General features: G+C 57.4%; 1 protein-coding gene and 2 pseudogenes across 3 annotated transcripts in view; 2 read left to right on the plus strand and 1 right to left on the minus strand.

The window, feature by feature from the left end:
* Positions 1-481: 481 nt before the first annotated feature.
* LOC309603665 (olfactory receptor 14C36-like) lies at positions 482-1444 on the plus strand (the record flags this gene model as incomplete). The annotated part of the gene is made up of 1 exon (XM_082338608.1): positions 482-1444. The coding sequence occupies one exon, from the start codon at positions 482-484 to the stop codon at positions 1442-1444; it is 963 nt and encodes a 320-aa protein (XP_082194734.1).
* Positions 1445-14772: 13328 nt separating this feature from the next.
* LOC309603655 (scavenger receptor cysteine-rich domain-containing protein SCART1-like) lies at positions 14773-18382 on the plus strand (annotated as a pseudogene). The gene is made up of 3 exons: positions 14773-14782; positions 17643-17970; positions 18057-18382. The product of its transcript is annotated as a scavenger receptor cysteine-rich domain-containing protein SCART1-like (transcript).
* Positions 18383-18500: 118 nt separating this feature from the next.
* LOC309603657 (scavenger receptor cysteine-rich type 1 protein M130-like) overlaps positions 18501-27666 on the minus strand; it is a 38265-nt pseudogene continuing 29099 nt past the window's right edge. The window contains exon 8 of the transcript in view: positions 18501-18538. The product of the transcript in view is annotated as a scavenger receptor cysteine-rich type 1 protein M130-like (transcript). The remainder of the gene's footprint in view (positions 18539-27666) is intronic.

A 27666-nucleotide genomic window follows, 5' to 3' on the forward strand; every position in this document is an offset into this window, starting at 1 on the left:
AAATACTGAGGGTTTCTGACATCCCAAAACAATCCTCAAGCAAGAGAGGGGAAATTCTTTTTAAAAAAAATGCTTTCAGTCTGCCTTCTGCATTCCTCATTCCTTAGCACCGGGAGTGCAGATGCTGCCAAGCCCTTCTGCATTAGGGATGGTTTCATCTGACAAAGCTGAATACCAGGATTGGGCCGTGCTTCCACCATTCCCATGAACGCACTGCTGCACAGCAGGGCTGACACCTCAGCAGCCCGAGGGCAGAGGCCCAGCTCCTCATGGCACATTCAACCAGCGCAAAGCACAGCTTCAGCCATGGAGCTGAAGGAAGGTCTCCTAAAAAAGGAAAATGTGTGTGTGTTTATGTGTGTTTGTGTGTAGCAAGGGGAGGGTCTGTAGGAAATGGCTTTTAGTTTTGCTCAGAAAAGTCTCCCCTAACTTGTCAATGACTTTTCCTCCTTGCACGGGTCCCCGTGCCCAGAGGCAGCAAATGTCCAACGCCAGCTCCATCACCGAGTTCCTCCTCCTGGCATTCGCAGACACATGGAAGCTGCAGCTCGTGCACTTCTGGCTCTTCCTGGGCATCTACCTGGCTGCCCTCCTGGGCAACGGCCTCATCATCACCGCTGTAGTCTGCGACCACCGCCTCCACACCCCGATGTATTTCTTCCTCCTCAACCTGTCCCTCCTTGACCTGGGCTCCATTTCCACCACTGTGCCCAAAGCCATGGCCAATTCCCTCTGGGACACCAGGGCCATCTCCTATGCAGGATGTGCTGCACAGCTCTTTCTGTTTGTCTTTTTGATGTCAGCAGAGTTTTCTGTTCTCACCATCATGGCCTATGACCGCTACGTTGCCATCTGCAAACCCCTGCACTACGGGACCCTCCTGGGCAGCAGAGCTTGTGTCCACATGGCAGCAGCTGCCTGGGGCAGTGCGTGTCTCTATGCTGTGCTGCACACGGCCAATACATTTTCACTCCCCCTCTGCCAAGGCAATGCTGTGGACCAGTTCTTCTGTGAAATCCCACAGATCCTCAAGCTCTCCTGCTCACACTCCTACCTCAGGGAAGTTGGGCTTATTGTGGTTAGTGTCTTTGTCATCTTTGGGTGTTTTGTTTTCATTGTGGTGTCCTATGCGCAGATCTTCAGGGCCGTGCTGAGGATCCCTTCTGAGCGTGGACAGCACAAAGCCTTTTCCACATGTCTCCCTCACCTGGCTGTGGTCTCCCTGTTTCTCAGCACTGGCATGTTTGCCTACCTGAAGCCTCCCTCCATCTTCTCCCCATCGCTGGATCTGGTGGTGGCAGTTCTGTACTCAGTGGTGCCTCCAGCAGTGAACCCCCTCATCTACAGCATGAGGAACCAGGAGCTTAAAGACACATTGAAGCAGCTGATTCAATCAGCTCTTTTCAGCAACATTAACCTGCTTGTGTCTCTTCTTCAGAAGTGATTTCAAATTCATCTCCGGAACCTCCTGTGTTTTGGGCAATTGATCTGTGATAACCGTGTCTGTCCATGCCTGCATCCACTCCACTCCACCAGAGGCCTGAACCCAGCCTGTCTGACCCAGAGGCCTGTTCACATGTGGCCGGCACAATGGTACAGCTCGCCTCCCATGTCGCATCTCTGGAATAAAAGGGGATTTCCTCAGTGCTGGTGCCTGGAGGTTGGGCTCTTCTGCCAAAGCTGAGGTCAGGCTGAAGAAATTGCCCCCACAATGCCATGCTGCATTGCTTGGCTTCTCCATGGGATGGGGGGAGGAGGGCATGGGGCAATGTGTTAGAGAATGGGCCTGGGCTGAGCCTTCACCTGTGGGTGCCCAGTTCCCCCAGAGATGGTGAATGATCGACAGGGATCTGCCTGGGACATCACCCCATGGCTTTCAGGCACCACGGCCCGGTCGCTCTGCAGAGCAGTACCAACAGCCTGGGGCCCTGTGGAGAGCACAGGGAGGGGGTAGGAGCGGCAGGTCAGGCCAGGACAGACAAACTTCCCTGGTGAAAGGCTCTCTGGGGGCAGGGACATGCCTGGAGAAGAGCAAAGAAGCACCTCTGTGCTTCCAGAGCGTTATAAATGACAAAGATAAATCTATTTCTGAATGCACCAGCTCGGGCAGGCTTTTCTATTGCTTGGGCAGCTGGAGGAGCCTGAGGGTTCCCTGGGCCAGGAGTCTTTTCCTGGGAGAGGGGCTGGCACAGAGTGGCTTGCTGGCAGTGGACAATAAGGATGTCTTGGAGACAGGAGCAGCCACTGGCTTCCATCTCCTCATGCCATGGCTGGTCCTCAGCCCTGCACCTGATGGGGAGGCTGAGACACCTCTCTGCCTCCCAGGAGCTACTGTGACCTTCAGGGGGGCGGGGGCTGTGGGGTTGAGTGTGCAGAGCTCTGCAGTACCCATCAATGGGCACTGCCATGGGGTCAGCCCAGAACGGGCTGCTTTTCTGGGCTGGACAGGGGGGAGATGGGTAGGGGGCGGGAAGTGATGGGGAGAGCCAGAGAGGGACTGGGCTGGGCTGGGAAGTGCTCAGGAGAGGAAGACACTGAAGTTAGCTGAGCTGTCCGACCTTGCAGGGTGAGGACTCACACCAGGGGCTGGTGGTACAGAGCCAGGGCTCGTGGAAGGGAGCTGAGACTTGCAGATGCAGGAGAGAGGAGGTTGCTCTGTGCCTTTGGTGCGATGGAGAGTTGGGGCAGGTGCCCCAGGGCATTTGTAACCCCCCAGCCTTTCTCCCTGGCCATTTCCAGCACTGGCAGCACACCCCAAGTTTATGGGTGAATTGTCCTGTTTGGCCGTTTCCATCCTCCTGCTGGGCTCAGTGCTTGAATCCCTCTGCTTGAAGCAAAGGACGTCCAAGATGGTCAGGGACTGGAGCACCTTTCCCCTGAGGAGAGGCTGAGGGAGATGAGCTAGTCCAGCCTGGGGAAATGAAGGCTGAGAGGACCTCACTGTGGCCTGCCAGTACCTACAACGACTTGATGGAGAATAGAGAGACAGGCTTTTCACCATGGGGCATGGCGGGAGGACAAAAGACAGGGGGTGGAAGGTGAAAGAGGAGAGATTAAGCCTGCAGATAAGGAAAGTCTGTTTCAGTGTGAGCTGAGCCAAGCGTTGGAGCAGGTCACCCAGAGATGCTGTGCAGACTCCGTCCTTGGAGGTTTCCACACTCAGACTGGATCAAGCCATGAACAACCTAGTCTGACCCTTTTTTTTCTGGCAGGTTGGACTGCAGAAGTCCCAAGGTCCCCTCCAACTTGAACTGATCCTATGGTGTCAGGCCCCTTCTCTGAGAACCACAGAGCAAATGTTTATGGGGCAGGAATCTTCCTGTGCTGTATGTGACCACCTAAACTAACATCTCAGCCAGCGAAAAGAGGTCGATACCCCAGTGTGACTCTCTCTCGGCAAAGACTGAGGGGTATCGCTGACAGTCCTGGGCAGGAACTGTCTTGGGGGCACAGGGCTCTGGGATGACCTTTTTTTTTAAATGTTGCTAGCCTGAAAAGAAAAATGTTTAGAAAATGTCAATAAACATAAAACAAAGAATTAAACACAAAGATGCAAAGCAAAGAAAATGTTTAAAAACACTTTTCAGCTTTTAGATCTTATTGTGGTTGGATGTAGGACACAAATGCCTTCAGCTACTGGGACACAGACACCTCCTGCCAGTGCAGATGCCCTGGGAACCCCCTGCCCAGCCTCTGCCTGCAGATTCTGAGGGGCTCTGCTCTCCCACACGCCCTGTCTGAGAGCTGCCAGCCCCTGGCAAACACCTCAGGTACACGGAGGCCTCTAAAAGCCGCCCTGGATGTTTTATGGTCAGGCAACCAAGGTCTGCCTGGAAAGGTGAACAAATCTGCAACACTGAGAAAAAAATAGGAGCCCATTTTCACCAGCTGAAACAATTGAGTACTTTTAATATAGTGGCAGCGTTTTCCCATCATGCCAGAGTGGGAATTTGCAGGGAGTGCATTAATCATAGGAGAAAAAATATTGATCTCCTGTACTTGCATTATGGCTGCTCTATCTATTATATTACGCTGCGTATTCAATCTCCCTTATCTTTCAGGTCTTCCCACCTCTCTTGATTAAATGACCATGTCTAAGGGCATCTTCTCAGCAGAGGTAGTGGGACATTTGCCCTTCCCATTTCTCTCCAGGCTCCCCCCTCCCCCTGCTTTTTGTTCATTCAGATGCCTCCCAATTATCTCGTCGCTGCTTTGAGCTTCAGGGACTTAGAAGCTCGCCCCATCTTTCAGGAGTCAAATTCACTCTTTCATCAGCTCCTTCCTTGCATTTATATCTATCCCTTCCTATCTCTCTGTCAAAAACAGTTCTTGTATGGCTGTCGTCGTTGGCCATCTCCACCCCAGGATGTCCTACCCTGTCCCACGCCTGTGCCTGTTTCCCTACAGGCTGTAGACACACGATCCACTTCCCCACCTTGCTCTCATCCTCCCATGTCCCTGCCTGTACCAATATCTCTCTCCGAAACAGAAAGCCACGGGCTGATCACAGACAAACACCACCACCCCCAGTGACCCGTCGCACCACGCCACTACCCTTCAAGTGACATTTCATCTTCCTCATGCCCAGGCTCAGACTCCAAAGCCTTTCCTTCCTCATGCTGTTTCCTCTACAAAGGAAATCTTCATCCTCCCTGAAACCACCTTTCAAGCGATTGCAGGCTACTACAACCTTGCCCTTGGCCTCTATGCCATGAGGCCAAAGCAGCCCAGGTCCCTCGGTCTCTCCACACAAGCCATGTGATTCAGCCCCTTCAGCCCAGCTTGGCAGGCCACCTCTGGACCTTCTCCAGTTCCTCCCCACTCCTGCAGAACATGGAGCCCCACACCAGGACAGATTATTTCAGATGTGGCCACAACAGTGCTGAGTCAAGGTAACTCCCCTTCTCTGGGTGGTTATGCTCATCCTAATTCAGCCCCGTGTGCAGCTGGCCTTATTCATGGTCAGCATGCTCCACTGGCTCCTATTGCATCCCTCGTAGAGACCACGGCCTTCTCCGCAGGCTCACTCCTCAGCTGGTCAGCTCCAAGCTTGCCCTGATACATGGGGTTATTCTGCCCCTGATGCAGGACTGGCCACTTCTCCTTGCCCAACTTGATGAGCTTTCTGTTGGCCAAATCCCAGAGTTTCCCAGGGTCCCCATGAACTGAATCTTCCTTGTATCACCTGTTCACGTGTGCGTGTAGGTGGCTCACCCTGTCCTGTGGTGCCTCTAACAAGATGACAGCATGAGGAATTGAAGGCCATGATGGATAATAAAAGGAGGTAGTAGTTTAACGGCCTTGCTGACCAAGGTAAGAATTCCCAATGCTGCCAGCCCAGAAACACCAAAGGAGGGCAACAGGCAAGCAAAGCCAGGGCCAGCGGGTAAAGGGAAACCAGGGGTGAGCTTCTTGAATGAGAGGGATTGAGGATGACCAAAGGGAAGAACCTGGGAGGGGGGACACAGGGAATAGGAAGGTTGGAGGTGAAGCAAAGGGTACAACCATGGCTGTTTGTGGGCACCTGTCAAGTAGCCCTCGGTCTCAGCAGGCAATCAGCATGTCTGGGCACACCTCTGATGGGCCTGCACAGGAATGCAGACGGCTTGGGGAGCAAACAGGAGGAATTAGGAGTCTGTGGGCAGTTCTTGAGCTGTAATCTCACTTGGGTATCAGAGACATGGTCAGATAGCTCACAGCACTGGAGCATGGCCATGGATGGAAGCTGCCTCTTTAGGAAGGATGGGGCAGGTCAGTGAGGAGGGGAAGGTGCCCTGTCTGTGGGCAAGCAGAAGGAAAGCATGGAGCTCTGCTAGTGACAGGTGAGGAGCCAGATGAGAGCCGATGGATCAGGATTAGTGGGCAGAGCAACATTACCATGGGTAATGTTGTAGTTGGTGTCTGCTGTGGACCAACTGGATTAGGAAGAAGCAACAGATGAGGCCTTCTTCCGACAAGTAGAAGCAGCTTCTCATTTGCAGGCCCTGGTCCTTGTGGGGGACATTACCCAGCTGGACATCTGCTGGAGGGGCAGCACAGCAGGGCACAAGACACTCAGGAGGTTTCTGGAGGGCACCAAGAACCTCCCGAGCATTCAGAGAGGGTGTTAGGAAAGCCAAAGCCCATCTCGATCTCAATCTGATGATTCCATCTGGACATGAAGGGCATCAAAAAAGGATTTAACAATGATGCCAGCAGCAAAAGGAAGGCTCAGGAAAATGTGGGCCTGCTGCTAGATGGGGTGGGATCCTGGTGACAGAGAACACAGAAGAGGCCAAGGTACTCCACACCTTCTTCCTCTCTGCGTTTACTGGTAAGACCAACCTTCAGGAATCCCAGGCCCCCAAGACCAGAGGCAAGGAGCAAGGAAGACTTACCCTTGGTGCAGGAGTCTCAGCTTAGGGAACATGGAAACAAACGGCACATGCATAAGTCCTTGGGACCTGAGGGGATGCACTCGAGTGCTGAGGAAGATGGCTGATGTCCTTGCAAGGTGACCTGAAATCATGTTTGAAAGGTCAAGGGGATTTGGTGAGGTTCCTGAGGACGGGAAGAAAGCAAATGGAAACCTTATCTTGAAGCAGAGCAAGAAAGAGGATGCAGGGAGCTGTCAGCCTGTCTCCCATTCTACCCCTATAGACAAGCTGAGCAAGTATGGACTGGCTAAGTGGAAAATGAGAGGGACTGAAAACTGACTGAGTCCCAGAGGGTTGTGTCCAGTGGCACAAAGTCCAGCTGGAGGATAATCACCAGTGGGGTAGCCCAAGGGTTGATACTGGGTCCCATTTTGTTCAGCCTTTCATTACAGTCCTGGAGGATGGGACCAAGGGCATCCTGAGCAAGTTTGTGGATGATCTAAAATTGGGAGGAGTGGCTGATACACCGGCTGGTTGCACTGCTGCTCAGAAGGACCTGGGCAGGCTGGAGAACTGGGCAGAGAGGAACCTCATGAAGTTCAACAAAGGGAAACACAGAGTCCTGCCCCTGGACAGGAAGGACCCCATGGACCAGGACAGGCTGGGGGACGGCTGGCTGGAAAGCAGGTTTCTAGAGAAGGATCAAGGGGTCCTGGTGGACAACAAGCTGACCACGAGCCAGCAGTGTGGCTGTGTGGCAAAGCAGGCCGACAGCCTCCTGGGCCGCATTCAGGAGAGGTTTGCCAGCAGGTCGAGAGAGGTGATCCTGCCCCTCTAGTCAGCGCTGGTGAGGCCACATCTGGAGCTCTACGTCCAGTGCTGGGCTGCCCTGTACAAGAGACACATTAACTTACTGGAGCGAGTCCAGCAAAGGGCCACAAAGATGATGAAGGCACACAAGAATCCCTCAGGAGGAAAGGCTGAGAGAGCTGGGACTTTTTAGCCTGGAGAAGAGAAGGCTCATGGGGATCTTATCAATGTGTATCAACACCTGATGGGAGGGCATGAAGAAGAGGGAGCCAGACTTTTCTCCGTGGTGCCCAGTGACAGACAATGGGTAGAAACGGAAGCACAGGAGCTTCCATCTCAACATAAGAAAACACTTTTCTCCTGTGAGAGGGGTGGATCACTGGAACAGATTGTCCAGAGAGGTTGTGGAGCCTCCATCCATGGAGATATTCCAAACCCAGCAGCACCCTGTATTGGGCAACCCCAGGAGGTGCCCTAGTCTAGACTAGACTAGGCAATCTCCACAGATACCATGAAGAAGAGTCAGAAGGAACCAATGGAGTTCTCTAGTGCCACAATCTGCTCTGAGTAGGGAGAGCTTGTCCCTTAGATCAGGGTGGTCAGTGTTTTCTCCACTTGAGTTTTGAAAATCTCTGGGCCCCAGACCCAACACTAAGCAACTATAAAGGTGTGGGCTTTTTTCCTTAAACCTCATTTGAAAATCCCCCTCATGCTTCTTGTCCTCGTTGTCTCTTGCCCTCCTCTTTCCCGCCTGACTGCTAGACAGATCCTGATGCCTACTCTGACCAAGGACAATCACAACCTTCTCTCCAGCAACACCGGGATCCCCTGCGACTGCACCGCCAGGCATTGGTGGACAGTTCCAAGGAGAGAGACACCCTGGGGATCCCTGCATGGGCTCAGAGGAGGGCACGTGGAGACACCCAGCACCTAACCGGGAGGGAATGTGGCAGTGCCTGTGGGCTGACACTGAGGCAGAGCTGGGGGCCAAATGGGGGAGCAGAGAAGACCTCCAGCAGCTCCTCTGCATACCTGCCAAGGGAGTAATGCACTTGGTGGTGCTTCTGAGAGAGGATGGTGGCACGGGAGGGGAGGTACTAAGAGCTGTGGTGCAGGGCACCAGGGCTCAGAACTAGGTCTGGGCTTCCCAGCAGGCAGTGCCAGTGGCTACAGCCCCCAAAGAGCCCTGAGCATGGAGAAAGCAGCAGCGCATCTCCTCCTGGCTGTGGAGAGCTGCTCTGGCTACAGAGAGGATACTGGGAGTGCTGCGGTCAATCCTGGCTGCCCTGCATCTCCCAACCCAGCATGTCTCTTGGGTCCCCAGAGCAATTGCCCTGACTGGGGTGACAGCCCTGCCTGGCCAGGGACTGAGGGGAACTCTGGGTTAAGTCATGCTTCCTTCAGGGCAAGCGGGGTCCCAGCCTTCCTTTCGATGCCACCCTTGAGGAGGGGCGATGGCACGAAGGGATGCGCAGTCGTGAGCACCAGTCCTTCTTCATCCGCTTCCCAGGCCTGGTGGAGCTCCCGGACAGCAAGGACTTCTGGCTCTGCACCATGACCATGCTTTAGGGGACCCACACCCTGGGCATTGTCTTGGATTAGGCAAACGCTGGTGTTTTTGTCTCTGAGGCAATTTCCAGCCCAGGTCATCTCTGTTCTGATCTCTCCCTAACCCTCCTCTCATCTACCTGGCCATTCCTCGCCCCCTCCCCACCACCCCTGCAGGGCCCCGAGCTGGCGATGCTGCTCTGCAGAGTGATTTGGCTGTGGTGCCTGGGGTCACAGGGCGACTCCACACTGGCCTTGCTGCTCAGGGTGTGGGGCAGCTCCAGCTGGATGGGGATGGCTGCTGCTCATCTCCCCACTGCACGGGGGAGATCCCGTTTTATTACAGAGAGGCTATGGGGCAGTCAGCTCTGCCCCGGTGTTAGACACACTCTTACCCAGGCTGCAGGTGAGACAGAGCAGGTTCATGCCTCTGGAGAAGCGAGACAAATCCAAACATTTCTCTAGGAACACAATAACCACAAGTAACAATAATGGTAAAGTTAAATGATAATGACAAAAATAATGACAATACACCAAAGCACCAGGTTTGGATGGGATATCCTGGGAGTCGTTTGCAGAGAGAGATGGAGAGTTGATCACTATTGCAGAAACTTTTATGCAAGCCCTTTCCCAATTCCACCCTTGAGCTCCTGGTGCCTCATGCTGTAGATGAGAGGGTCACTGCTGGAGGCACCACTGAGTACAGAGCTGCCACCACCAGACCCAGGGATGGGGAGGAGATGGAGGGGGCCTTCAGGTGCTGATAAAGAGGGAGACCACGGCCAGGGGAGGAGGCACGTGGAAAAGGCTTTGTGCTGTCCCTGCTCCCAGGGGATCCTCAGCACAGTCGTGCACATTTTCCCACGAGACCCAGGAGGGTCCCACAGCGTTTTTTTGGAGAAGGGTTGTGCAGCCTGGAAGCACAGGGAGGCAGGAAAGTTCTCACGTCAGGCGCAGACACTGAAGCTCTGACATCGCAGTGACCCGTTCTCTGACAGCGGTTCAAAGGAGCATTTTTACCTCACCATGAGCCTTCCTTGTGCTCATTTGGGTCACGGCCCTGGAACACGCCAGGAGCACGGGCACCACCGCCCCTGTCATTACGTACAGGGAGGCTGCCACTTGTGACAGCCTCATTCCCCACGTGATCTCATACTGCACTGTGGTTGGCTGGCAGCCATTTCTTTGACACCATCAGACCCATGTGTTCCCATGCAGCCCTTTGATTGGCTGCCTGCCTCCTTTGGACAAGGACGTGCACATGTATGTACAATAGACACATTTTGAGAAAGATATCTAAAACTGAGTGTACAAATAACTATATTTTTATTTATTTATGATTAGAGACAGTATTTTAAATACATATACTTCTATACACATATACGTGTGTATGCATATATATATATAGATATACACAAACATTTATAAAGGCAGAGAAATTGAATCTATATAGCCATTACAACATAGGTATCAAATGGATAACACCTGCTTTAATAGGAGCTACTGGAAGGAATAATCAGAGTTTAAATGTGAATAGAAAGAAAAGTACAAGGGTGGTCAAGGTCCCCCACTTTACCAGGCTGCAGAAGCAGCCCAGACATGTCTGGGGTGGGGGGAACTTCAAGAGGGTGGGGAGGACACAGCCAAGCTGGAACATGCCCGAGGGCTATGGCCCCCCTCCCAGGAGGCCACCAAGGGGCCCTTGGCCCAAATCCTGTCAGCATACAAAGAAGAGCCCATTGTTGTGAATTGGCCTAGGAGGACCCCACATCCCAGCCCAGCCCAGCAGGATGGCCACACAGGGTGAACTGGGGAAGACTCTCAGCTTTTCACTCTGCTGCAAGACACAGGCTATGCTGTCTGCAAACATGAAGAAAACAGGACAAAATGCCAGCTTCAGAAGAATATGTGCATGGGGACCACATGGAAAAGACCCACAGAGGATCTGAGCAAAGACCATGTGAACGAGAGGAACTAGCCAATGAGCCCATGAACAGCAAACTGGATTTTGAGGTGCCAAAGAGAGGGGAAGGGTGCTGGTGGGGAACTCCCTTTCCCCAGGGTTGTGGGGGATCTGACAGCTACCTGTAAGACCAGTGTGGGGTGTGGGCTGGTGATACATGTGATTCCTTGTCCTGAGGTTGATAATCTGACTGAATGCTTCAAAAAGCTCTGGCTGACTGAGTGAGGGGAGAAGTCAGGAGTGTGCTGGGACTTGTCCAGGTCCACCTGAGCCAGACCAGGCAAACCCAGTATGCTGTGTCTATGTCATGTCAAAGGATGGGGAAGGGAGTGGTGTTGGTGGATGGAAATGTGTTGAATACTGTAGGAGCTGAGCGGGACGCACACGGTATGGAATAAGGGGTGCAGATTGTACTGGGTCCGGCTGGGATGAAGTTAATTTTCTTCTTAGCAGCCCCTGTGGTGCTGTGCTTTGCCTTGGTGGCCAGAACAGCTCTGACAGCACACCGACATTGTAGCTATTGCTGAGCAGTGCTTGCACAGCATCAAGGCCTTCTCTGTTTCTCGCTCTGCCCCGACAGCGAGGACAAAAGCCAGCATAGCTGACCCCTACTGACCAAATCGATATTCCACACCATATGATGTCATGGGAAGCAATAAAACTGGGGAGGAGGGGGTGTTCTCCAAAGTATCCTTTGCTCAGAGACTGGCCAGGCATTGATCTCCTGCTGTGAGTGCTTACTCCTCCACATATTAAACTGTCTTTATCTCGACCCATGAGATGTGTTTTCTTGCTTTTGCCCTTCCCGTTCCCTCCTCCATCCCGTTGATGGGGAGTGAACAAGTGACTGGGTGGGGGCTGCCACCTGGGATGACTCCACCATGTCAGCACATAGCAAATAGGTTGGTATGTGCTTGAGTAGATGATAGGCTGAGAGCTGGGACGTGGCTTGTGTAAGTGGTTGTGAGATTACTGATGCCTGAGTAGCTGATAGGCCAAAAGCATGCATGTGCGTCAGAGCTTGTGAGATCACTTGTGCCTTCGTATCTCATAGGCGAGTGGATAGCAAGTAGGTGGATACGTGGTGGTCAGGTCACTGGTGCCTGAGTAGCTGCTAGGCAAGAGGGAGACACATGGCTTGGGTATGTACTTGTGATGTCACTCTTGGCTGAATAGCTGATAGGCCAGGACCAGGTGCATGGCCCTTATAGGTGCTTGTGAGGTCGCTGGAGGCTGAGTACCTCAACAGCAAGTACATGGCAAATGGGTGTAGGTGTTCTTGTGAGGTCACAGGTGCCTGAGTAGCTGATAGGGCAGGAGCAGGCCCACGGTTTCTGCAGGTGGTTTTGAGGTCAATGTGCCCGAATAGTCGATAGGGCAGGAGCAGGCCAATATCAGAGGTAGATGCTATGACATCATCTGTGGCTGAGTAGCAGATAGGCCAGGGGCTGTGTATGAGCTTGTGATGTCACTAGCTCCTGAGTAGCTTATAGGCCAGGAGCTGGCACACAGCTCAGGTAGGTGCTTCTGATGGCACCAAAATAATATTTAGACCACACCCAAATACGACTTTTTAAAAGAAACATCAGCAGCAGAAGGCCATACACCGCACACACGTGTGAGAGTGTAACTCATGCACACGCAGCATTGGCAGTAGGAGGGTGTGAGGTCACCATCAGTATAACCCATGAGCACACAGAGGTGGCAGTAGGAGGGTGGCAGTGGTCACATCACCAATGGCACCCCATGGCTGTGGGGCTCGGTGCAGAGCGGCCGTGTGCTGTCCCAAGGGCATCACGGGGGACGGGAGCTGCCCGGCCCCGTGTCTGCGAGTCTGAAGGAGCAGCCCCTGCAGCCCTGGCTGGAGCAGTCGGGGTGGGGGTGGCTCGGGGGCACCGCAGGGATGTGCCTGGGCACTGTGCCAGGAGGAAACCACAGACTTCCTGCCTGGGTGCTGCGCGGGGAGCGCGGGGAGCGCTGCGAGGCCACGGGGGCTGTGGTTTGTACACCTGCAGGCTCCAGCTCCCGATGCGCCTGTGGGGAATAACGGCCCCTTGGTGACAGGCTGAGAGTCAGGGGCCTGACTGAGCCTCTGGGCTGTGGGTCTGCTGCCAGGGCAGGGACATGAGGGACCTTCCAAGGGGCTCTCCAGGGAAGGATGGGTGAGCCAGCACTCCTGGGATGCGGCTCTGGCCCGGGCTAAGGCCCTTTCCCAGCTGCTGCTCCCAGCACAGCGGGGTCTGTAGCAGGGTCAGGGGCTCCTTCCTTCCCTTCCTGACACAGCCTCCGGTGCAGTCCCAGCCCTGTGGTTCCCATGGCACGGGCATGGCTGGACACTCCCACCTTGGGCTCTTGGACGTGCCTGGCATAGGAGATGCTCAGTGCTCCTGGTCAACACAGCAGGGTTCAAGGGGTGAAAAACCCATTTTCCCACCACCACAAGCCCTGTTCTGTGACGGCCCCCCACCACAGTGACGTGACACCTGCAGCAGAGCCGTCTCTCATATATGGTCATGAATGGCACTGGAGAAGTTCATTGGAGGGCTGTGCTGCGTCGGAGGGAAGATAGCTCCCGATAATGTCTAAAAAGGTCCTGCTGCTTTGATTGGCTCATCCTGTAGCTGGGCTGGCATCTGCAGAGATATATTTCCCTCCCGTCATCATCATCCCCATGAGTCCCCAGGAGCTGTGGCAAGGAGTGTGGCGTGGCAGGGATGTGCTGGCAGGACAGGAGGCTCCGGATGGGCACAGGGGGACTCCTGTCCCCTCAGATGCTGTGGCTGCTCCTCTGGGTACAGCTGTGCAGAGGTAAGTGCCAGTTCCATTGTCCCACAGCCCAGGGCCAGTGGGTACCCGCATGGTCATCGGGATCTGTCTGGGAATGGGGTTGCTTTGCAGGTGCTACTGAGATGAGGGTCAGAAGGTGCTCAAGTCCATGGACCCTGTGCCTGCCTGTCTGGGTGGGAGAGTACCTCCTTTCCAGGGGTCCGGTGTTGAAGGCAGCCTGTGCCTGACTGGATTCATAGACAGCCTGTCCTGGGGCACCCTTTTGGGACTGCCTGTTGCCCAGCACTGTGCCTCTGGAGGCAGTGGTGGCCTAGCTGGTGACGGCAGCACCCAGAGATCCCCAGGGCACTGCCAGCCTCTGGGGTACCCCGGAGGGTTTGTGTGCTGCTGACTGCCCCCTTGTTGCAGGGGAGCCCTGACCCCATGAGGGCAGTTTGTGCCCCGCAGAGAGAAGGGGATGGGGGCATCTGCATAGAGAGACATCCTTCCTGGGGGGCCCGGCCCAGTGCAGTGGCCCTGACACCAGGGGCGAGGATGGGATGAGGGTGGGGGCATCATCAGAATTGTCTCGGTGGGAACCTGGAAAGCCCTGGGGGTGGGGGTGGTTTTGGATGGTGCCGGGGCAGGCGGTTTGCATGGGAAGCTGCAGGCCTGGGTACACGGGGCTGTCGAGGGGGTGCTGGGCTGGGGAAGAGAGGGTGCCCTGTGCAGGGCTGGGCACAGTGTGCAGGTGTGTGTGGGCAGGGGGCAGGTGGCCGTTGGGGTGGGAAAAGGTGCCTTGTGTGGTGGGATGGCGAATGACCCAGCAGGGCCAGAACTGCACACAACCAGCCTTGTGCAGCCCATTGAGATAGAAGGGACCCCCACACTGCCCTGGGGACAGGCTGGAGGGGAGAGGGCTCCCACCCTGGCACCTCTGACATGGCCTGGGCAGGGGCTTCCCCCAGACCTGCAGTGCTGTGGCTTGGTGCTGTGCCTGACTGGTCCCATGTTTGTGTTTGAAGGTGCTGCGGAGGTGAGGCTGGTGAATGGTGGCAGGCACTGTGCTGGGAGAGTGGAGGTGAAACACAGGGGCCGGTGGGGGACAGTGTGTGGTGACTACTGGAGCATGAACGATGCGGCAGTGGTTTGCAAGCAGCTGGACTGTGGGTCTGCTGTTGGAGCTCCTCAGTATGGCACTTTGGGCCAGGATCTGGCCCCATTTGGATGGATGCTGTTGGCTGTAATGGCACTGAATCTGCCCTCTCTGACTGCCCACACGGAGGATGGGGTGAAAATAACTGTGATCATGCTGAGGACGCTGGAGTGATGTGTTCAGGTAAGAGAACAGCCTGTTCTTCACCATTGGGGATTTGATGGGGAAAGGGACCTTGGGTGTGCCCTCAGGGAGCAACAAATGGGCACTAGACCATTGCCCAATGGGGCCGGTCGCACTGCTGAGCTGGGACTGTCATTGCTGGTGTTCCCAGTCCCTGGGAAAAGCCCAGAGGAAGCCTACCGCAGGGTGAACTGACCCTGCCACAGTGTCTCAGCCCCTCTGCATTCAGTGTCTTGGGCTGCAGATGAATCCTCCATCCCTGCCCCGGGGTGTCCACTGATCTCCACCGGTCTCCACCCCTTCTGCCAGTTCCCAGCCAACAATGCTGAGGGTCCCTGTGCTGGAGAAACCAGGGGGGACTTGCTTGGCGCTCCACACCTTGGAGGAATGGCATGAGATGGCTGGTCCCCCAGGTCATTCCCCTTGACAGGCATGAGTACCTCAACTGAATCAAAAGGGCTTTTTGGAGAGCATGAGTGCTGGGCCCTGGGAGAGGAGCAGGGTGGCACACGGCCCTTCGCTGCCTGTCCCCGGGGCTCGGCTGTGTGGTCCAGCACCGCAAGGCTTAGGAGCTTGGCAGCTGCTTGACTCTGGCTGCTCCCTTCTGCATCACGGCATGCACAGGCTCCTACTGGGAGGTGCCTGGGACTGTGACAGCCCCACAGGGGCACGGCCCCATGCAGGCAGCGCTGACCTGCTGCCCAGCCTCGCCTGCCTGCCCATGGTTCCCCACACTGCCCCATGAAACAGAGGCTTTGGCATCATTTACTGACTCTCATCTGTTCCTGCTGTTACCCTCTGAGCCAGCATGAGCCCAGGGGGACAAGCGGGTCTCCTGTCCCTCTGCCTGGCCATTGGCCTGGGACCTGTTCACCTCTGGGCAGAGCACTGTGTGCCTGGCTGAGGACACCCCCTCCAAGCAGGCATTGGAGGGGTCTGGACAGGCAGCAGCCATGGTAACAGCCACACCATTTCTGTGCTCTGTGACATCTGCCCCTCACAGGAACCTCCCAATGCCCCAGAACACCCCTGGGAGAGGGGTGCATTTCTGGCTGCATCAAGGTGATGGTCCTGCCTGGTCCCAAGCTCTGGAGGGGCTGAGCAGGCTGCAGCAGTCATTATCATGTGGGCCAGTTCTCCCGGACCCAAACTGCTCACGCCACTGCAGTGCTGGGGGACCATGCCGGGCAGCCCAGGGTGCCTTGTGCAGCAGCAGGCTGTCTGAGGGGTGCCTGGTGCTGTGACAGACACATACCCTCTAGTGCCGTGGTGGTGTAGAGAAGGGGTGCAGGGGGGCCTGGATGTGTTTGTGTCACCAACACTCCCCCAACAGCTTCCCCTGGGATGTGTAATGGGCAATTTGGTCACGGCTTTCTTGGAGGTGTTTTGGGAACTGCCAAAGAGTTCTCAGTTGCTTTTTTTTTTTCCAGGATTGTCCGGCTGGTGGAAGGGAAGAGCCACTGCTCAGGACAGGTGAAGATCCATGATGGGGAGCAGTGGAAAACTGTCTGTGACTCCCACTTTGGTCCCAAAGCTGCTGACGTGGTCTGCAGGGAGTTGCAGTGTGGCGTGGCCCTGCCTGTGGCTGGGGCAGCTCACGTTGGAGAAGGGATGAGTCCCATGTGGGATGGAGAGCTGCAGTGTGTGGGGAATGAATCCCTCCTCGCCTCCTGCCCCAGGGGGTCCCCCAGGGACCAGCCTTGCACCCATGCAAACAGCGTTATTGTCACCTGCACAGGTAAGGACTCAGGGTGGGGCGTTGAACACCTGAGCTGTGCTGGGGGTCAGGGATCAGAGCAAGGACCGTGCTGGGCCAGGTGTGAGGACAGGAGGGGTGATGGGTTGTCTGCAGCATGAAAATAGTGCAGAAGGAGAAGAAAGGCATGCTGTCCCTCTGGCCTCTGCGCCAGCTACTGAGGGTACAAGAGCACCAATCCACCCTCAGTCCTCCTTCTCTGTCCCCAGAGTACACAGGGGTCAGGCTGGTGAACGGCAGCACGGCGTGTGCAGGGAGGGTGGAAGTCCAGGTGCTGGGGACCTGGGGGACCCTCTGTGCCTCCCGCTGGGATCTCTCGGATGCCCACGTTCTCTGTCGTCAACTCAACTGCGGGTTTGCTGAGTCCATTCCTGGAGGAGAGTGTTATGGGAGAGAGACTGGCCCTGTCTGGAGAGACTCATTCCACTGTGACGGGACTGAAGCCCACCTGGGACAGTGCCCAGTGATCACCCTGGGGGCCTCACCGTGCTCCCATGGGAACAACGCCGCTGTCATTTGCTCAGGTGAGTGCTGGGAAAATGCTGCATTAACTCCATTTGCCCTTTGTGTGCAACACGGCCACCCAAAGCAGGGGTCCCATGGCAGTACCAGGCTGAATTTCTCCCTGGAGAAACCCTTGCTTCCCCAGGAGCCTTCTGGAGGGCTTTGCTTGCTCACACTGACTGCTCTGCTGTGGGAAATCTGAGGACTGAATGGAGGCAGGCATCTGCCCCCAGGGCAGCAGCTTAGGCCCCGGTGCCACTGGCAGGCCTGGGCTCCTGTGTTTTTCTGCTGTGGGATGAGCCCAGGACAGGGCTGCAGGCCTCTGCTCCACCCCTCTAGCTGCAGACAACCACATCCCATCCCCACAGAGAGCCCTGCAGAGCCTCCTCCCACCACCCAGGCAGGAGCTGCCTGGGTGCCCCCAGCAGCAGCAGACCTGGGTGTGAGCTGCAGAGTGGGCCTGGGCTCTGCCCTTGCTTCTTGTCAACACAAGGATCAATCCTGTCCTGTGTGGTTGGAGAATTCCCCCTTGCCCTCCTCCCTGAAGGGTGCCATGTTCCCCAGTGCCTCCAGTGGCTGTGGCATCTCTGCTCTCCCCAGGCTCAGACGGCTTTGCATCCCTGCGGCTGGTGGGTGGAGGGAGCCGGTGCGACGGGCGAGTGGAGATCTTCCAGCGTGGGACGTGGGGCAGAGTCCTGGATGACCAGTGGGACGTGCGGGGGGGCCAACGTGGTGTGCCAGCAGCTGCAGTGTGGACAGGCAGAGACAGCCTACAACCCCCCAAAGCCTGAGCGAGGGACGGGCCCCGTAGGGCTGCGAGGGGTCCGGTGCGCAGGGCAGGAGACCAACCTGACCCTCTGCAACACCTCCCTGCCCGAGAGTGCAGTGGCAGCAGGGGTTGCAGAGGACGTGGGAGTCATTTGCTGGGGTGAGCGGCACTGCACAGGCCCCCCAGATGATGGGGTGGGTGGGCAGCCGGCCCCTGACAGCAACTGGGGTTTCTCCCCACTGCAGGGAGCTGGCAGGTGCGGCTTGTGAATGGGGCTGGGCGCTGCGCGGGGAGAGTGGAGATCTACTACCAGGGCAGCTGGGGGACCGTCTGTGACGATGGCTGGGACCTGTCTGATGCTGCCGTCGTTTGCCACCAGCTGGGCTGTGGAGGGGCAGTGGAGGCGACTGGCTCTGCTCGGTTCGGGGAAGGCTCCGGGCAGATCTGGCTGGATGGCATGAACTGCTCTGGGGATGAAGCTGCTCTCTGGGACTGCCCTGCCAGGCCCTGGGGTCAGCATGACTGCGGGCACAAAGAGGACGCAGGAGTCATCTGCTCAGGTCTGTGGTAGGACCCTGGTTCCTGGGGAGGCCGGGACGTGGGGAGAGCTGGGCATGTCCAAGGGTGTCCCTGGCTGCCTCTGAACTCGTGCCTGAGCCCATGCTGCAGACACCCATGCACGGGCACCCTCAGTCCCACTGGGGGTCCCTGGTGAGCTCAGCTGTCCCTGAGTGTTAGTGGGAAGGGCAGGGGTGTCAGTGCATCAGGGACTTCTCTCTGCCCCGGGTGCAAAAGGGATGCGCTGGCCGTGCCCCTGCCTGGCTGAGGGCCTGGGGGGTGAAGAGGCTTCTCTGCTCCCACAGCCCCAGACCAGCCTGTTCCCCCTTGGTGCCTTTCTTCCCAAAGTTCATGGCCCTGAGGCTGGAGAACAGCGACGGCTGCTCCGGGCGCCTGCACGTTTTCTACAACGGGACGTGGGGGAGCATTTGCTCCAACTCGATGACTCTTGACACGGTGTCGCTGGCATGCAAGGAACTGGGCTGCGGGGATGGAGGATCCCTGGAAACACGGCTGCCCTATGGCAGGCTGTCTGGCCCTGTGTGGCTGCATAACGTGCAGTGTGGGGAGAAAAGCAGCTCCTTCTGGCAGTGTCCTTCCACTCCCTGGGACACACAGTCATGTGAAGACCTGCGAGATGAGATCCACATCACCTGCAATGGTAACTCTGAGCCACTCAGGCACCAGTGTCACCCCAGCTCCTGCTCCCCGCTGGGCACAGCCAAATGCGAAAAAGAGCTTGGAGGGGCTTTTCTTTCCATGTCAGACCCTACTCCTGCCAGTGGCACAAATGTGACCCCAGCCACACACGTCCAGCAGCAGTTGCCACCCAGGTTGCCAGCAGTGCCTGGGGAAGGCAGAGGCATCTCCAGGTGAGGTCTCAGAAGAGACCAGATGGGGTTCAGAATTTTTCCCTCCATAGACACACGACTGCTGCTCTGTGAAGCAGGGACCTTTAGGGGCTGAGCAGTCAGGGTCACCCTAGACCTGCACGTGTCCCCTGACTGACTGGGATGCAGATGCTGTCATGACCAAGATGGTACAGGGATGCACAGGTGGAGCTCAGCCTTGCTGTGTTCTGCATGATCCCCTGAACCAGCCCCCTTCACTACAGGGTTTCTTTCTTCAGGGCGATGCCCAGGAATGTCCCTGGCCCCGTTGGCCCCATGCCCCAACTCCACGAGCTGCACAGGTATCGAGCTGCTCCTCTGTGTACCCTTCTTGTCTGGCAGGGCTCTGCCTGCTGTCTGGGTGCCATGGGAGATCTTTGCCTTCTCCAGACAGGGAGAAGATTCGTGCCATGGGAGGCGAGGATGGGTGCTCGGGCAGAGTGGAGGTCTGGCACCGTGGCTCCTGGGGGACGGTGTGCGACAACTCCTGGGACATGCAGGATGCCGAGGTGGTGTGCAGGCAGCTGGGCTGTGGCCCTGCGGTGTCTGCCCTGAATGAGTCTGCATTTGGGATGGGGCAAGGCCCCATATGGCTGGAGCAGGTGGAGTGCCGGGGGATGGAGCTGTCCCTGCAGGACTGCTGGGCCCGGCCCGGGGATGGCGGTGCTTGCCGGCATAAGGAAGACGCTGCTGTGCGCTGCTCAGGTGAGCGGCAGGACTGGGACCTCTTGCTCAGGTGTTGGCAGGGAGCTAGAGAAGGCCGTTCACCCACTTGGTCCTGGCATGGCCCCTGACCTCCCAGGAGCGAGACCATTCCTGCAGAGTGCAGGAGCCTGGCGCCAGGTGGGGAGCAGCCTCAGTGGAGCTGGGTGTCCTCAGGCCCCTGCCTGTGGGGCCCTACAGCCCCAGGGCTGTCCCCTGGGCTGCCTGTGCCATCCTGCCTGCTGCCCAGAGCAGAGGCCGCGGGCCCTGTCCCGGCCTCCCTTTCTAGCACTACTGGAGGGGCAGTTTGGGTGGGATGTGTCAGGGACATCTCCAGACACACCCAGGGCGTGTTGGGAAGGAGGCTCCCCAGTACCCGCACACCCGTCCTCTCAGCCCAGCTCTCCTTTTCCTCCTCTGCAGCTCCAGCCAGGACAGCAGCATCCCCACCCCGAGCAGGTAACTCGTCCTCCTGCCCGAGGCTGGGTATCCCCAGCACCAGGCTGTGACCCACAGCTGGATGGAAGGGGCTCCTTGCTGGGGTGTGAAGCTCCCAGGAGGAGGCACTGGGGTGGTGGTGGGAGAGTTGGGGAGGGCTGTAATTTCCTCAGCAGGCTGGAAGCTTCCCCATTACTCACCCCTGGGGTCTTCCACCCTCTGCGGCCTTGAGTGATGGGAGTCAGGACTGGTGCTGGCCCCACCTCTCCCAGGCCTGGTGTTGCCCCTTCCATGTTCTTGCCCATGCAGATCCTACCCGAGGGCGTTTGACCAGAAGCAGGAGAGTCTCAGTGCCCATCATCATCTGCATCATCCTGGGGGCCCTTCTCTGCCTGCTCCTGGCCCTCCTGGCTGGGCAAGTGCTAAGCGCCAGGGCTGGGCGCAGAGGTGGGTCCTTCCATAGCAGTCCCAGGGACCATGCCTCCTGGAAGGGCTGTGGGGTGCTGCGGGGTGTCACTGAGGGGTGCAGACAGAGCTGGGGGGATGAGACTGTGTGCTGCCACCTGTCCTATGCACCGCCCCATTGACTGCCTGGCCATGGGGCACCAGCAGCAAGGGGTGGAGAGAGCCCAGAGGCGAGGGGAGGTAGTGATGGGGCGAGGAGAGAAATGACAGAGTGGGGATGGCCAAGGCTGGCAGTGCTCTGGGTAGTGCTGGAGGGGGCTCTGGGGCAAGGGAGATGGCAGGAGGAGCGTGGGGCAGTAGAGTCCATCTCCGTGGTGTCAGGGTCCCCAAGCTGTCCCTCTGCCCAGCCATGCCTGGACAACGCAGTGGGGCTGTGCTGTCGGACCAGTCCTGGGCTGGCCAAAGGAACAGGTTTAGGGGAGTACAGTGGGGTCCCATCGCCCCTCTGCCTGTCCCTGTGCTAGCCCTGCCTCTGTCCCCAGGCTCCAGGAGGGCTCAGGAGCTCTTCCCCGAGGCCGTGTATGAGGAGATTGGTTACAGCCCGGTGTGGGAGAAGCAGGCAAGGTTTGGTCGCTCAGGTGGGTGTGGGTCCTCCCTGCAGGCCCATCTGCAGGACCCTTTCCCCTGGCCCCAACACAGGGCTGATCCCCTGAAGCCTCCCAGCCCGTGGTCCCTGCAGCGCTGGGGCCATGTGGTCTGTGGGGAGAGCATCCAGGTCCTGGGCCCGGGAGAGGAGCTTCCTCCCAACCAGCTTTGCCCATCCCAGCTGGACAGCCCCTCTCTTCCTGCCCCTGCACCCCATGTGACACCCGAGGAGTGAGGGAAGGAGCTGCGCTAGGGCAGCTCTGGGAGCACCTTTGAGACGGTGTTTGTCTCGGGGGAGCAGGGTGATTCCCAGCCCTCCTCCCCATGCAGCCCCAGCTCTGTGGGTCCCCCTTCCCCAGCAGCGCTGACCATGAGACAGGTCCGTGGGGCTCGCTCCATAACACCCGCTGTGCATCTCTCCAGGCTCCTATTCAGAGGAGTCCCTGACCCAGCTGCAGCCCTCCCCTGGGGACAGCGAGGAGGAGGATGGTGTGGGATCAACACCAAGTAATGGAGGCAGGAAGGGGCTGATCTCCCTGCAGCCATGTGGTGGACAGAGGTGTCACTGAGTGTCACCATCACAGATGGGGAGGACATGGGGGTCTCCTGTGGTGCTGCCACCACCAGTGTGTCAGCCCTGTGTCCCTGTGCATCCTCCTGTCCTCTGCTCTGCAGGGTGTGTCTTCTCACTGTCACCAGCTTCCCTCTCCTTTCAGATGTTCTTGTCCTGCCTGGAGGTGACCCAGTGGATGGCTATGATGATGCCAGGGAGGTTTCTGAGCCTGGGGATGATGCTGCCCCTGGGCAGGGAGCTTGGGAAATGCCCAGGGCACCAGAGGAGGGAGCAGGGCCCAGGGATGCATTCGGAGGTGAGAGGGAAAGATAGCGCTGCCGGTTCCTGGGGTGGCATCCCTGGTGCCACCCAAGTCACTACCGTACTGACACCCAGACCTCCTGGGAAGGGGGAACCTGACCCTGGAGTTTTCCTTGGAGGGACTTGGGGTGGGAGAAGGAGCTGAATGTGGGGAGGAGTGGAGAGGAAGGTAATGTACAGACCCCATGGGGTGAACTGCAATGTCCTGCCTTGCTGCTTGCAGGGAGCAGCCTGCGCTCCTGGAGAAGTGCTGGGGTCCCTGGAGCTGAAGGAGACACCTCGTCCCTGTCCCTGGGGAGCATGGGCTATGATGATGCTGAAGAGGCATCTCTGGCACATCCCTGTGAGGACACAAAGGCTGTGACAGTGGAGCTTGGTGCCCAACAGTCCCTGAGCCCCAGGCCAGGAGAGCCCATCCCTGCTGTGCAGCTGGCTGCAGGCAGGAGGGAGGAGAGGCCTGTGCAGCTGGGAGAGCTGTGAGCACCAGGGAACCGTCTCCCTTTATCACGGGCAGCAGCAATGTCCTGGGTTTCCTCTATTTTTATTCCCATTTTCACACTGAGCATCCATATTTGTTCTTATTAAAAGTCTCTGGGGGCTTTGACCCAGAGCTGCTGCTTGCCTGCCCAGGTGTCGGGTCATCTCCCTGAGGCTGCTCAGGGGAGCAGAGAACAAAGACACAGTGGTAGGGAAGAGGTGCATCTCAGGGACAGCAGGCTCGGGGTCAGGCTGTGGGGCTGTGAGAGCCCCTGGTGCCTGGGGAATAATCCTGCTGACAGAGCCATTTCCATCCTGCTGGCCACAGGCAGTTTCTAGTCAAAATGGCTCTCTGATAGGTGCTGTGATGCACCCCAGTGGGAGCACCCATTTCCTCACCCTGGGGTTTCCAGCTGCTCTTTCCCCCAGACCCTGCCTGGGCCACACTGGTCGCACAGTGCAGAGGCCATGACAGAGCTGCCATGTCAGGGTAAGCCCTGGGTTGTTGCCCCACAGAAGTGAGCCCTAAGGTGGCCGCAGTGCCCTGAACACCCCAGCCAGCCCCAGCGGGGATCATGGCCCATGGCTTACCTCCCACAATGGTTAGGAGGCAGCTGTGCTCCACACTGCCCCAGCACAGGGTGCAGAGCCACTTTCTGGGACACACGGGGCTGGAATTCCCTCTCCTCATGCTCTGCCAGGACCCCAGTCTCCATGGGCTGTTCCTGCTCTCTTGGGCCCTCACAGACCCCCGAGCACTCTTGTCACAGCCACAGAGCTGCCTTCTTCCTGAGCAGGGGCTGTAAGGCCCCACGGCAGCCCTGGGACCCCCTCCTCCTGCTCCCCTCCAGCCCCCACCCCTGCCCTCCTGCTGCCTCGCCAGGGGTGTCAGTTTGGATTTGTGTCGGGGCAGTACTTGTGTGCAGGTACAGGAGGGATGGGAGCAGGGGGGATGGGGGCACCTTTCCCTCAGCGCTCTTGGAGGGCCGGGGGATGGAGAAAGGATCTCCACGAGACGTGTGCTGCAGCCAAAAGCCGTGGTCTGGCCCCTGGCCTGGAGAAGGGCCCATCCAGGAGGATGCTCATGTGGGCACGTTTCCATGGCAGAGGAGATTTTGTGTCCCTCCCCTAAAACAGGTGGTGCCGGGAGCTGAGTCAGGGTCCCTCTCCCTTGGCTGGGGCTTTCATCAGCCCCAGCACCCATGGGCAGAAAAAACCACAGAAGCCAGGTGGGGAGAAGAGTTTAATACTTGGGCAGGACCTGGAGCCTAGACTGCCCTCCCTGCTCCCACTGGTGAGTCTCCACACCCCTCCAGCTCTTCCCTGAAAGGCTCCTCTGCTGCAGGCTGGAAGGGGTGCTGGCTCCCTGTGGGGAGTTGCTGCAGCTCAGTACTGCTGCCAACAGCAGGATCTGGCCCTAGAGGAGAAGAGGGCAGGAGGCGGCTGTCACCAACGTCCTCTCCCACTTCTGCATTGCCCCATTCCCTGCTGGGAGCTCCTCCACCCCTGGGAGGACCCTGGGGGAATCTGAAGGAAGCCCAGGCTCACACATCCCTCATCTCCATACCCTGGAGCCTTCCTGCTGGCAGCCCCCATGGGAGAGCAGCGTTCCCAGGGCGAGACTCCCACAGTAATGGGTGACATAACATGGGCATTGCAAGCACAGCCTCCATCCCCTGGAAAACTCCCACTGGGATAAGCTCCAGCCCTGGCATTCTTGGACATGAACAGTCTGGCCCTGTGGGCGGGGTCTGTTCTCTGCAGCAAAGCAGGATTGTCACTGTGCCCCAGATCTGTGCTTGCTCCTGCAGCTCCCGAGGACCTACCTGAGGGGGGGTCACAGTGAGACCCCCAACTCTCAGCACTGCTGCCCCACACTGGGCAGAGCATGGCTGTGGAAAGCCCACAGGAGGGCAGCCTTATTTCTCTTAGTTTGGGCTCACTGTTCCCAGGGGCTGAGCACCCTGCAGTGAAAGGCCATGTCTCACACCCGTTTTGGTTGTGGGTGTTTTAGCCAAGGCACCATCTGCCCCTTCCCGCCTGTGCACGGCTGTGGACAGGCCTGTGCCTCCCTGATCCCACCAGCGCAGCATTGACAGAGACACCAAACGCCCCAGGAACAAGAGGTGGGCACCAGCCCCGTGTCTGTGGGCTGTGTCTGACCTCAGGAGCTCCACATGCCCTGAGCTGAGGCTCTGCTTAAGCCAGTGGTGATGGTGGAAGCAGAAGGACTTGGAGACAGGGTCAAGATAAGAAATGTCAAAGCTGGGAGTCCCACAGCCTTGCCCAGGCTCGTCCAACTCAGCAAGCCCTCCCTGCTGGCACAGAGGAGTGCTTCCTATGTGGTATGGGATCTCCAGCTGGAGACAGGACAATCTCAGACCCTTATCCCTGGAAAGCCACCAGGGCAGTGTGGCCCTGGTCCCAAAGGACACCTGGGCTGGACCAGCACCCTCACACCACATCTCTCAGCACAGCCAGAAATGATTCCTAGTGTGCTGCTGACACCTCTCCCCTCCCTGAGGTCCCCCCACACTCCGCTGCCAAGCATTGTACCTGGGCAGTGGGGTGGGTCTGTGGTGCAGGGCAGTGACCTGAGCTCAGGTCCAGCACAGCTGCCTGCTTCTCCTCCAAGAGGGGGCTCAGCAGAAGCAGCACACACAGCCCTCCCGCAGCCCTCCTCACCTCACAGGCAAGCCCTGGGTGGGCAGGGCAGGCCCACAGGGCCTGGAGAGGACCAGTGCCCGAGCTCCAGCCTGCACCTGCCTGAGGCTGGGGAGTCAGGGCAAAAGTACCCCTGGAGATGCTGGGGATTGAACCCAGGACCTCCCACATGCAAAGCAGGTGCTCTGCCACTGAGCTACATCCCCTTGACACCTGCCAGCAGGAGAGGCACTCTCCTCCCGTGATGTGCCTATGACAAGTCCTGTATTCCCCTGGGTGCCCAGGGACCCTCTGCAGCAAACAGCACCTGAATCCTTGTGATGTGGGGCAAGTTGGGACTGCCTCTCTGCTGGGGCCTGATCCTGGCACAGGGCTGCACTGCAGAGTGCTGCCCCTTCAAGGTCTCTGCAGGGCAATGGGGCAGAAGGAGGCTCTTGCTGCAGGTGCTGCTCCCACACTCTGGCCCGCTCCGGGATGGGTCAATGGAGAGGAGCCTCCTCTGCCACCCAGGGCAACAGCCATCTGTGCCACATCTGTCCCCTGCTCCCCAGCAGCAGCAGTGCAACAGGGTGAGGGAAATGCCCTCCCTGGACTGATGTGCCCCCAGGCTCCAACGGCATCCCAGGGCATGCCGTGGAGGGCACATGGAGGCAGAAATCTTATACCCCCTCCTCCAGGCACCAGGCCTCCCCCTGCACCCCTCTGTTCCCCAGCAGCTCTGCAGGTGAGGTGAACAGCAGGCTTCCATCTCCATGGGGCTGGGGATGGGCGTTGGGCTCAGGGACCTTCCCATTCCTTCAGCACTGATGTCTGTCCTGACAGAAAAGCAGTGCCCAGGGACAGCCCTGGCTGGGGTCCCTGTGGCAGGGTGGGTGAGCGTGCTCAGCTGTTAACCCAAAGGCTGATGGTTTGACCACACGCAGGGATGGTGTCCTCACACTGGTACAGTTGGGGCAATTGTGTTGCCCAGTGCCATAGATTTTTCCCTGCTGAGCCCCTGCCTAGCAGAGAGGGTTTAGGGGAATCAAAACCAGAGCACAGTCACTGTGACCTTCTGGAGTGGTTGAGTGGAGTTAAGGGGATGGGCTGCTCATCTATTGTGCTTTGCACACATGGCCCCAAAGCCCATCCTCAGCAATGACTCTCCCGTTCTTGCTCAAGAAAGACCTGGAAGGACTGCTCTTTTGGAGCAATGATAATCCCGCAGGCACTACCCCTGCAGCCAAGCATTTTCAAGCTCGCGCTCAAAGCTGACAAGACAGTAACTGTGCTTGGACAGACAGTCTCTGCCAGGTGGCATGGACACTGCTGATTGCCCACTCCAGAGTGGCAGAGGCTGGATCCCCTTCTCAGGACAGACTTCTTGCCAGGAAGCCACAGCCAGGGGGGTGCCTCACCTGGTTCTTACTGGCACTTCACTCAGCTTCCATCTTGGTGGATATTTCTTTCTTTATTGTGTCTACTCTTTCCACACACAGGAATGACAGAAAACCAAACATTTCATAAAAGCTTGTCAGAAAGCCCTTGTTATAGACAGGAAGTCCATCAAATCTGGAGGGAGCCAGGAACATTGCCGTAAGCACCAAGAAGATCCAAGAAGCTCAAGGCCTCTTCTGGAATGCATCAACTTCTTGCAACCATGATTTGAGCCTGGAAGTGGGAAGGGATTTGTGTCTGTGGGTGAAGGAGGAATAAATGTGTTGTGGGAGTATGTCAGGGCTGAAGGCCCTTGCGCAAATCAGGGGTGATGGAGACATTTCCATCTTGTGCGCATGCCTCAGCTTAGGAAATGGGGAAAGCCCGCTGCTGGGGGTGGATGTTCTCAGTCATGCCCCATGAGCATGACCTCACTCTCTTTTGCAAGAAAGAAGAAAACAGGAGGACTCAGGTTGCAATATTGAAGTCAGCCAGTGGGAAACAAGTAAGTAATTACATTGGGGGAGGGGGACTGGTGGGGGGTCAGATTAGGAGAAGGAAAGAAGGGGAAAGTAATGATTACTGTGTTAAAAAATTTGGGAAGGTGAGACCCAGCTCAGGTACCCTTCTTCTGAAGAAGGATCTACTTGTTTGTTTTTTATTTTTTCCAGCGGGGCTGACCCTATCAGACTAGCTTTCACAGTTCTCCTCTGCTAGACAGCCCAGAGAACAGGAGGGATGGGATTCATCTACTCAGATTTACACATGTCCAGTGGAAGGGCTTGA

This window comes from Platalea leucorodia (assembly GCF_965183815.1).
Source record: "Platalea leucorodia genome assembly, contig: HAP1_HAP1_SCAFFOLD_162, whole genome shotgun sequence".
Classification (NCBI taxonomy): Eukaryota; Metazoa; Chordata; class Aves; order Pelecaniformes; family Threskiornithidae; genus Platalea; species Platalea leucorodia.